At 36.7% G+C, this 11,039-nt stretch overlaps 1 protein-coding gene across 2 annotated transcripts in view; it reads right to left on the bottom strand.

Moving 5' to 3' along the window:
• LOC106868920 (uncharacterized) overlaps positions 1 to 11,039 on the bottom strand; it is a 37,228-nt gene that overhangs the window by 14,560 nt on the left and 11,629 nt on the right. For both annotated transcript variants that reach the window (XM_089364121.1, XM_089364122.1), the window contains exons 3-8: positions 11,011 to 11,036; positions 10,604 to 10,655; positions 9,606 to 9,637; positions 7,509 to 7,721; positions 6,906 to 6,939; positions 634 to 1,231 (exon numbers count right to left, since the gene is read on the bottom strand). In XM_089364121.1, coding sequence (XP_089220247.1) covers positions 634 to 1,231; positions 6,906 to 6,939; positions 7,509 to 7,721; positions 9,606 to 9,637; positions 10,604 to 10,655; positions 11,011 to 11,036 — 955 coding nt within the window. The remainder of the gene's footprint in view (positions 1 to 633; positions 1,232 to 6,905; positions 6,940 to 7,508; positions 7,722 to 9,605; positions 9,638 to 10,603; positions 10,656 to 11,010; positions 11,037 to 11,039) is intronic.

Below are 11,039 nucleotides of genomic sequence, written 5' to 3'. Positions count from 1 at the left end.
TTTTATTTCATGAACTATAGCTCACAATAACAATCTAAAATATAACGAATATTTCCTAATATAAGCAGCGCAACATTAACTAGCAAACATCCTCATTAGTACCATCCATCACATCTCCACTTAATTACTCATACTACATTAATCTCTTATGAGGCTGTAGCAGACAACCCAGGAGAAAATGTGGGTTTTTAATTCTTTCATTTTTGTTTCAGATATCAGAAACTAATGAAAAGATATGTCAAATAGGTTTCTGTCAATTATAACCCAGGCTAAGATGTGAATAAGAGTTTTCCACAGTACAATCATAACAGTAGACCTTCCTGTTTTATGAAGTAGACTAGGAAAATGTCTATCATTATTATAATTAGTAGTTTGAAGCTGAATCTAACAACCAAACCACATACACACTCACATATTCTCTTTTAAAATAACTCATGATTAGCCATGAGAGGATGTTCTCTGAAGAAAACCTAGTTAGACAGGTTAACTTAAGGTTCAAGAAAATCTGTTCCCATTGGCAGTTGTAGACCCCAGTTGCAGTCAAGATGTCAACATCTGTTACCGAGAAGTAAGATCATTTAACTAATGACATCTTTGAATCAAAGCAGTGGGAAAGATGACATGAAAACCAACCTCTTCGACTTTACATCTTTATCATCTTTCTTTTCATCAGCCTTCTTCTCAGTTTGCCCTCCTTCTGTTTTACCTTTAGCCCTTTCTTCAACTTTGCTTCCATCTGTTTTCTTTGCTTCAGTTTTGCCACGCACTTTGTCCTTTGATGCCACAAGATCAGCATCTAAATCGTTCTGTGTATCATCAACATGTACAATCAGTGATTCATTTTCTTCACTCTGTTGAGTGGTGGAAGTGTCCATACTGACTGTGTCTTTTAATGCAAATGGTGCTTTACGTTTAACACTTGGTGTCGAAGGTAAACTTTCCGAGAGAGCTGTTTTGGCCACCTTATCTCCTTTAATTTCATTACATTTTTGTGATGGAGTTGTGCTTTTCACACTGGCTGACGAGGATGATTTTTTACTATTTTCTTCTTTTGAGTTATTCTCTGTGGATGAAGACATTTCACTGTTTTTTTCTTTTGTATTATTCTCTGCTGACAAGGACATTTTATTGTCTTCTTCTTTTGTGTTATTCTCTGGCTTTGATGTGGACATTTCACTCTTTTCTTCTTTTGTATTCGTCTCTGCAGATGAAGATGACTGTTCTGGCAATGCTACAGAAAGTTAATTTAGAATGAAATAGTTGATACGAAATGAAAACTTGTTAAACTACACTCCACAACAGACTGTGCTGTGTTGAGAGTTTAAATAGAAAATAAAGAAATAAAGAAAGAAAACATTACTAATAAAAGCTTTTAGTCTAGTAATCCTACAAGATCAATGGACTATATAAGTACTACAGCTAAAATACGGATAATAATTATACTTCACATACAAACTTGTGTCAAATTTTCATTCCATATGTCTTCAATGGTATTGCACTCAGCACACATTTAAAATACAGCAGAGGTACAAAATATTGGACAAAACTATGGGCTCACAGAAAATAAACATGGATCTGGATATAATCTTGTACAAAATACCAAAATTATCACACTCATATATGTACTTGTATTCAAGCATTTTCTCATGCTATTGTGAGTGGTCTTGGTTCAGTCAATTTGGACATTTACAGGTAAAGGAATGGCTGTGAGGTTATAAAGTTCACTTAGAAAATGCCTGATTTTGTCTTCCATCCCTCATCATGGCATGGCATCTTGAGCAAATGTCTTCTATGGCCTTGGTTGATGGAAACTGTACAAAACAACCTATATATATATATATATATATATATATATATATATATATATATACACACACACACACATACTACTTCTCTCAAATATACACATGTACATGTATATATTTGTGCATGTGTGTGAACCATGTGTCTTCACAGGGTCAATGCTTGAGCAACTGTGATGTCTTACTGTAAATGACGTGTTGTAAACTGGCAGTTATAAAACTGTGAGATCTAAGAAGATAAAACATATTTTACTTGTAAAACAAGTAAGGAATAGGAAAAAGAAAGGCACCTGGCCATAGAAAATTACTTCAGGAGATCACATCCAATCTATGTCAGTGTAGAAAAACTGGGTGTAAAAATGATAATGCACACCACTCATGCAATAGCTCGTAATTGATCAGAGAAACAATAAAAATGGTTGTGGCAAGATTTAAAACCCATGATCAAGTCATCAGTTGTTCAGATAACTAACATCTCAGTTGTTGTGCTTCATATATCCATCTTCTTCACTCACTGTCCCTGGGAGGGTTATGGGGAGTAGAGTCCTCAGGCATCTGCAACTATCAGTATCCCTTTCTGGCTGGATTCCCAAGTGTGACTAGCTGAGACTTAGCCAACCATCACATTTACTGTCTATGCCTCGGACCCCCATTGGTTGACTTGGTTTGAAGAATCCATTTTGCAATTCTTTTCTATAACACACTAATTACATGTCCATAGAACCAAAGCTGTGACTCTCAATAGGAGGAAGTAGCAGCATGACCTAGACAGACACCCAAGCTATGCACCCTGTCAAGTAACATTACTCAAGAGATCCTTCAGAGGAACCCCATAAGGACTAGAGCATTCTGTAGCTTTAAACAGAAGAGAGCTGAATATGTACTAGAAAAAAATGTCAGCCAGATCCATGAATGTAGAGCTTTTCTCCACACCTAAATTAAGTGAAGCCTATAGAAGTGTCCTACTCAAAGATAAGGAAATACCCACTGAAGATTTGAAATTTTGAATTAAGTTGGTATTTTCAATGTCTTATCTTGTCAGTTATTCTGTATCTAGGCAAATGCATGCAAACACACACAGAGAAAACTGTCTGAATTGACATAAACCCCATTTGTTTTATTTCTTGAGTGTGTTCGTAGAAATTAGTTATAAATTTACCTTGAGTCTGATTTTTTATAGATTATTATGAGGACCAAAACTTTACTTGAATTGCAAAAGCAAGTCCTAGCGATCCTTTCTGAATAAAATCAAATTATGCATCTGTCGAATAATGTCTATAGCAAGGCCTGGACTGCATGGTTTAAAAAGTTCACTTTGCAATGATGATTGCATGTCCAATCCCATTACACAGCAAATCGGGCATATTTCTACTATTGGCTCTTGTTGATCAATACTTGTGAGTGATATTTGTAAATGAAACCACAGTGAAATCCACTGTATGGTGCAAATATGTGTGTTGTCACATCACTGATTATAAAACAAAATTTTAAAAAATGGAATCATATGGCATTAATGGAGTCAATCAACAAAATAAGTACCGAGATTACTGTTATCAATTAAAAACTTTTGAGACAGTGCTCCTGTACGGTTGTAGTTCAAAGTGCAGGGTGTCCAACATTCATAGAAGGCTATAGGTTGTTTACAGAGATGATACCACTGTCAAGACCAAAGTGTACAGATGGATGAAGAAGCTTAAAGGAGAGGAAGCCAGTACTGAAGACAAACTACACAGTGGGAGACCATCAGCTGCAACCACTGACAATAAGCAATAGTGGGAGAACAAATGAATGAGTCATAATCTGTGAGGTTGCTGCACAACTGAATTGCAGTCACAATATGACACAGGAGACAGGGGACGACCAACTTGAAGGAGAGAAGGATAGAATTCTGATCTGATCAGCTGGAAGTATTTCAAGCCAATGAACATGTTTTTTTTTTCCAGATCTGATGATAGGGGAAGAAATGTAGACATAACTTTATGATGCAGAAATGAAGGCATCACACCTCTTCTCCAAGGTATAAGAAGTTCAAGAGACAGCAATCAGCACAGAAAGCGACTAACTTTTGGGGGTGAAAGAGTATCATTTTCCTTGATCTTTCTGGAATTTTGGTGTACCATCAACAAGTGGTACACTGTAAAACTCAGAAAGCTTAGAGAAGCGACAAGGAGGAAATCACTGAACCAGAATCTGAGAACAATCCACATTCACCATGGTAATGTAGGACCATACACATCTTTGGCATCTGGTACCTTCTGCCTTCCACATATTTAGTCCAATGAAGAAGTCTTCATGAGCACAGGCAAGGTAGAAGTAGTTGAAGGCGGCGAGCTGGCAGAATTGTTAGCACACTGGACGAAATGATTAGCGGTATTTTGCCGACCGCCACATTCTGAGTTCAAATTTCGCCAAGGTCGACTTTGCCTTTCATCCTTTCAGGGTCGATAAATTAAGTACCAGTGAAACACTGGGGTTGATGGTAGTTGACTAATCCCCCTTGCCAGAATTTCAGGCCTTGTGCCTATAATAGAAAGGTAGGCGTGGTTGTGAAGAAGTGTGCACAATAATGCACACCTGAATTTTTTCAAAGTAGATTCAAGAGTTGGGGCGCAGTGAGGATGTACATGCATAGCCTGTGGTGGAGACTATGTTGGGTAGTGGCTTTATATAAAGGAAGAGTTACTCTAACAACATGTGAGATTCATACGACCTAGAAAAGTTAATAGAAAAATTTATGTTTACTTTAAATTAATTTGGAGAATACTTAAATATAGTTACGACAGCCTTTGCAAATGGATTTAACAGACAGAAACTGAAGAAGGCCATCATATGTATCTGTGCAAGTGTGTATGTGTGTGTGCCTCCTTGGCATCATGTGATAATTATAAACATATGTCACCGTCATACAAGCATTGACATTTGCTTCCAAAGGGAAATATTACATTGTTTGGGAAACAAATAAGGATGATTGAGGGCAGGTAGGGCATCCAGCTGTAGAAAATTAGAAAATCTGCCTCGACAAATTCCATCTGATGCATACAAGCATGGAAAAGTGGACATTAAAATGATTATATATATATTTCTAATGTTGATTTACTTTTTACAAGTTCAGAAGTAATAACAGGTTTCTCTAAGGTAATTAAGTCACATTTATGATCGACAATTACATGATTATTAGACCATTCGTTAATAATTTGGAACACTGGAAGTTCATGGAAATCATGCAAATAGCTGAAGTTTCTTTACACTTTTCGCAAAACCTCATGTTTTTTACACACCGCATGCATATAACTGCTACCATCATTCTGTGGAAATTCCATTGAATTCCAACAAGTAGTTTTCAAGTAAAATTTTTAAATGTTATGTCATTAATAATTTGAAACCCAGTGTGTGTGTGTATGTGTGTGTGTGTGTGGATATGTTTTTTCTGTGATGGTTTTTGTTAAGCAGCATCGATTTTTACAATTCTGTAAATAATAATGATAATAGTATTTTATAAGCTTGAAGCTTATAAAATACTATAATATATATATATATAGGTACATAAACATATATGACTGCATGGGAATCAAAACTGATTATTCTTAAAGGGGCGGGGCAGGGAATTTGCTTTCACAATCTTGCATTAATTCTGGCAATTTTCAATATCAATTACATTCACTGAAGTTTTGCAACACTACAGGGGTACTATAGCCTTTCCATCACCAACTTTAATAGTAGCTCTCAAAATTAAAAACTTGTTTTTCAAACCCTTATTCTATCCCATATTTCAGAGTTCCGAAAAAAAAAAAAAAGTCAAAACCATGAACACTTAGCAGACAATCTTGCAATATTGTCTTCATAGAGACACACGTATTGGTATGTTGTTAAGAAATTTGCATGCCAACCACATTTTGGGTTCAGTTCCACTGCATGGCACTGTAAACCCAGACCAATTAAAGTTTTGGTAGTGGATTTGGTAGACAGAAACTGTAAGAAGACCATGAGGTGTGTGTGTGAGAGAGAGAGAGAGAGAGATAATATGTGTGTGTGTGTGTATATTTGTGTCTAGTTGTCTTGACATTGTGTAACAGTTGTGAATGAGTGTCACTGCCATACAAGGAATGTCATTCATTTGCAATATTTTGCAAGAACATGACTAGCCATGGCGAAATATTACATTGCTTGGTAACAGGTGAGGATTGGTGACAGGAAGGGCATCCAGCCATAGAAAATCTGTCTCAATAAACTCAGTCTGATTCATGCAAGTATGGAAGAGTTGACATTAGAATGATGATTCAAGGGATGATACACAGAGATGATTATTTTCTCTAGCTATATAAAGGGATTTTCAGCTTACAAAAGGACATTAATCAGAGAACAGTTTGGTAAATGTCAACAGCTAAGTATATTGATTCATTGAGAGATAAATACCCTGAACTGAGACAGTGAAGTACCAGCAACAGAATATAAACCTTTTATCCTTCAGTCTGTAAGCTAACAGCTCAGCCAATTCATCATCATCATCATCATCATCGTTTAACGTCCGCTTTCCATGCTAGCATGGGTTGGACGATTTGACTGAGGACTAGTGAAACCAGATGGCTACACGAGGCTCCAATCTGATTTGGCAGAGTTTCTACAGCTGGATGCCCTTCCTAACGCCAACCACTCCGAGAGTGTAGTGGGTGCTTTTACCGGCACGAAGGCCAGTCAGGCGGTACTGGCAACGGCCACGCTCAAAATGGTGTATTTTATGTGCCACCCGCACAAGAGCCAGTCCAGGGGCACTGGCAACGATCTCGCTCGAAAGTCCTTACACATGCCGCGAGCACAAGTGCCAGAAAGGCGACGCTGGGCACAGGTGCCATGAACTTTCTTCTAATACCAACATACACTAGAGTAGCAGTTTATACACTGTATACTGAACTAAAAGTTCATATGGACCTTTATTAACAACAAATGCGTCATTGGTAAAAAAAGACAGTTCGAATATTGTATCAAGAGTTGTGTTTCATTATTTTCATTGAGAGAAGGACAGGGACTCAACAGGTGATATGAGATCAACCAAAATATTCAATAAGCAAATTATTTTAGAAAATTTGCTGAAAATGAATTACATACCCATGGCATTCTTTAATGGATCATCAGATTCTTCCTGAAAAATGAAGATACAAAATGTCTTACACGACTAACAACAACAAATGAAAGAAAATACATAGAGTAGTATTACTTGTTCATCTTAATATCAACCATTTTGAGCGTGGCCGTTGCCAGTACCGCCTGACTGGCCTTCGTGCGGGTGACACGTAAAAGCACCCACTACACTCTCTGAGTTGTTGGCATTAGGAAGGGCATCCAGCTGTAGAAACTCTGCCAAATCAGATTGGAGCCTGGTGTTGCCATCCGGTTTCACCAGTCCTCAGTCAAATCGTCCAACCCATGCTAGCATAGAAAGCGGACGTTAAACGATGATGATGATGTTGACGATAAGTGAATCAAGCTATTTTGTTCTCAAATAGTTTTCAGATTGGAATTTGTAAATGATTAACTTTAACAAAGACAAGTAACTACTGAACTGTGAAGTAAAATTATTTCCATCCATATTATTAAGTTAAATCTCATGCCTAACACTAATTATCAATTATGAAGTAAAAGCATATAAATTTCCACTGAAACAAGTAATGTGATGTAGCTAATGTATTAATTTAAAACAAGTCAGTTTACCTGCAGAGCAGCATCAGTTTCTTTTTTAGTGGCAGGTAGCTCTTCCACAAATTGGTCTTTATCAAAGGTGTCATTTCTCAACATATCTGATGGTTTGGTATCACTTGAAAATAGTTGATTTTTAGAAAGATCTTCCACAGAAGTTTTTCCAGGGAGCAGAGAGTCAGTATCTGGATTTGTGTTTGAAAAGACACCAGATGTCTCTGCAGCTTTCTGAAAATTAAAACACAGCAATTATAACGAAAGAAAGCCAACTAGAATATAAATAAATAACTTATTAGATCTTAAAGAAAAGATTATTTAACTAAAGCTGAAATTTTTATCATGTCTCTTAATTCTGTTTTATATTTTAGAGATGAAGAATTCTGTATATTATTTACATTGGACAGATGTGTGTCCTCATCCTGTTTGTTGTTACCACAATGTTTCAGCTGATTTACTCTCCAGCCTCCATCAGGTGTCCTGGTACAATTTTGAACCCAACCCTGGGTTCTCATTCCTAAGGTATTTTTTATATAAAATTCACTCTATAATTGCCCACAGGCACATAGCATAATGGCTAAGAGCACAGGCTACTAACCTCAAGACTCCGAGTTCAATTTCAGGCAGTGCCATGAATAATAATAATAATAATAATAATAATAATAATATCAGCAAAAAAAAAAAAAAACTTAGGAATGCAAACTCAGGGCTAGGTTCAAAATTCTACTAGGACACCTGATGAAGGCTGGAGAGTAAATCAGATGAGGACACATATCTGTCCAATGTAAATAATGTCTCTTAATTGTATTTCATATTTTATTTGAATCTACCAACTTAAATTCACAGCTATCTTCACCAATGAAAACATTTCATTGATGAATAGGTTAAAGTTACCATTCAGACTACACCACCATAAGTAATTGACCATCCATACATTCATCTCTGCCCATTATTCCTGGTAGGATCATGAGGTTAGAGTCCTCAGGTACCTCCTCTATAGGGTCCTATCAAAAGCAACATCTTCTGGTTGGATCCCTAAGCACAGCCAACTGAGATTATCTTTTACTTGTTTTAGCCATTAGACTGTGGCCATGCTGGGGCACCGCCTTGAAGAATTTTTAGTCAAATGAATCAACCCCAGTGTTTATTTTTTTAAAGCCTAGTACTTATTCTATCGATCTCTTTTGCAGAACCACTAGGTTATGGGAACATGGACACACCGGTTGTCAAACAGTGGTGGGGTACAAACACACACACACACACATATACATGACAGGCTTCTTTTAGTTTCCATCTACCAAATCCACTCACAAGGCTTTGGTTAGCCTGATGCCATAATAGAAGACATATGTGCCGTGCAGTGGGAAGCAAGTCTCTTACCACACAGCCACATCTGCAACTGGATATTATCCAACCATGTCATTCTTGGTCCACCCTCACCTTAGGCCTCCTGCTGGTTGGCTCAGCTTCAGGGATGTGTCTTGCAACTCTTTCCTGTGACATTCTAATCCCATGTCCAGAGCTGTGACCTTCCAATGCAGAGAAGCAGCTGTCAACCTGGAGAGATTCCCTGATCTCCAAATAGCATATCCGGTTGAGCAACATTACTCCAGAGAGCATTCAGAGAAACCCCATTTTGCAGGAGATAAGTAATTGACAATACTGAGAATTGACAACTATGAAACAGGAAGTGAAATAGTGATATATATATATATATAGTGAATCTAGGTCACCACAACAACTTTCACCAAATAACACAAAGAAAATGGAAAATATATCATATGTCATTGTCACTGAATACTTTAATATCAGGTAGTGAGCCATGGGTAAACCAGACCCACCCACTACTTGAACCTACATCACAGTTTATGATTACTCAAATCTCATCACCCTTCTGAACAGTCAAATATGTCTCCAAATAAGAGTGTTATAATTCAGAAAGTAGCTTTTATATTTTTGGCACCATGACAAAGTAAATCATCAACTTCTTATGACAAACAATGGAATAAATGATGAGCACCACTACCAACAGATGACATGCTAATTACTAACAAATGGAAGATAAACAGAAGAAATTAAACTAATTCATAAAAAAAGATCACAAACTTCACCAACCTCATCCATGTTGTCTGCAGTTAATTCAGTTTCTGGAAATTAATATAATTAATATAATTAATATAATTAGCTCAGAGATATTAATTAGTTACGTATATCATTACATGACAAAATACTGTATCACACATCTGAACACAAAGTAAAATAGTTTAACACAGCCAGGTCAGATAAACACACCACTATAACATATTCAATTGTATATTAGATAGTCATAACACCACAGAACATGTTGCTGTTTTAGGATTACTTATCATGTTAACATATGTGCAGATATGGCTGTGTGGTTGAGAAGCTTGCTTCCCAACCGTGTGGTCTCAGGTTCAGTCCTACTGCACAGCACCATCAGCAAATGCCTTCTGCTACAAGCCTTGGGCCAATCATAAGCCTTTGAATGGATTTACAAGAAAGAAATTGAAAGAAGCCTGATGTATAGATATATGTTTGTCTGTGCATGCATGTGTATTGAACCCTTGATTTGTCATCACTTGATGGGTGTCACCTGTGTTAGTGACACATTAAAGGCACCTGTGTTGGTGACACATTAAAAGCACCTGTGTTGGTGACATCTTAAGGGCACCCATGCTAGTGATACATAAGCCACCCAGTACATTCTATGAAGTGGTTGTTGTTAGAAAGGTTATCCAGCCATAGAAACCAAGCCAAAATAGACTGGAACCTGGTGTAGCTCTCTGGCTTACTAGTTCTAGTCAAACTGTCTAACCTATGTCAACATGGAAAATGGATGCTAAATGACGATGTTGATAGGAGAGGAACTTGTCAGCTCAGCAGACTGAGGCAAGTAGTTTGCTAGTCCAAAATTAAATTGTCGTGACTGACATATTTCTCAGTGTCATCACCAATGCTGTTACTGGAATCAGCAATGGAATTTTAGAATTTTAGATACCCTCAACAACACTAATCAATATAGACACATATTCACACAGGGACATATATAACATCTATGTTTAACTTTTTAGTTGTAGACCTGTGATACTTACGAAGAACATCTGTAGGTTCACTTTCTTCCTGAAATTTATCTTCACTCAAAACCTAAAAATGTTAAAATTTAAAATAAACTTACAGAAACCTCTGTATAATCTGTTATATATAATAAGAATAGGGAAGAATGAAAAGAAAAAGAATGCTATAAGAAAATTGGGGAAAAAACATTACATATAAAACCATGATCAAACGTCATTGGTTTAAGTGTAATTTAGCTAGAAGAAAGATTACTCAACAAAATTTTCTTGGTGTATTTCATATAATTCAGTTTGAGTAGTGCTACAGTGAAGATAATTAGGGAGAGGGGAAAAAGCTATGAGGAATAAAGGGCTAAAAGAAACTACAGTGAAGATAATTAAGTGAAGGGTTGAGAAAAACCAGGATATAAAAACAACATTATTACCTTATTTTCTCCCAAGTCAGTTGCATCTG

Source organism: Octopus bimaculoides, chromosome 16 (genome assembly GCF_046866305.1).
Source record: "Octopus bimaculoides isolate indiv1 chromosome 16, ASM4686630v1, whole genome shotgun sequence".
Classification (NCBI taxonomy): Eukaryota; Metazoa; Mollusca; class Cephalopoda; order Octopoda; family Octopodidae; genus Octopus; species Octopus bimaculoides.
This window is presented reverse-complemented; position numbering and strand designations above follow the sequence as displayed.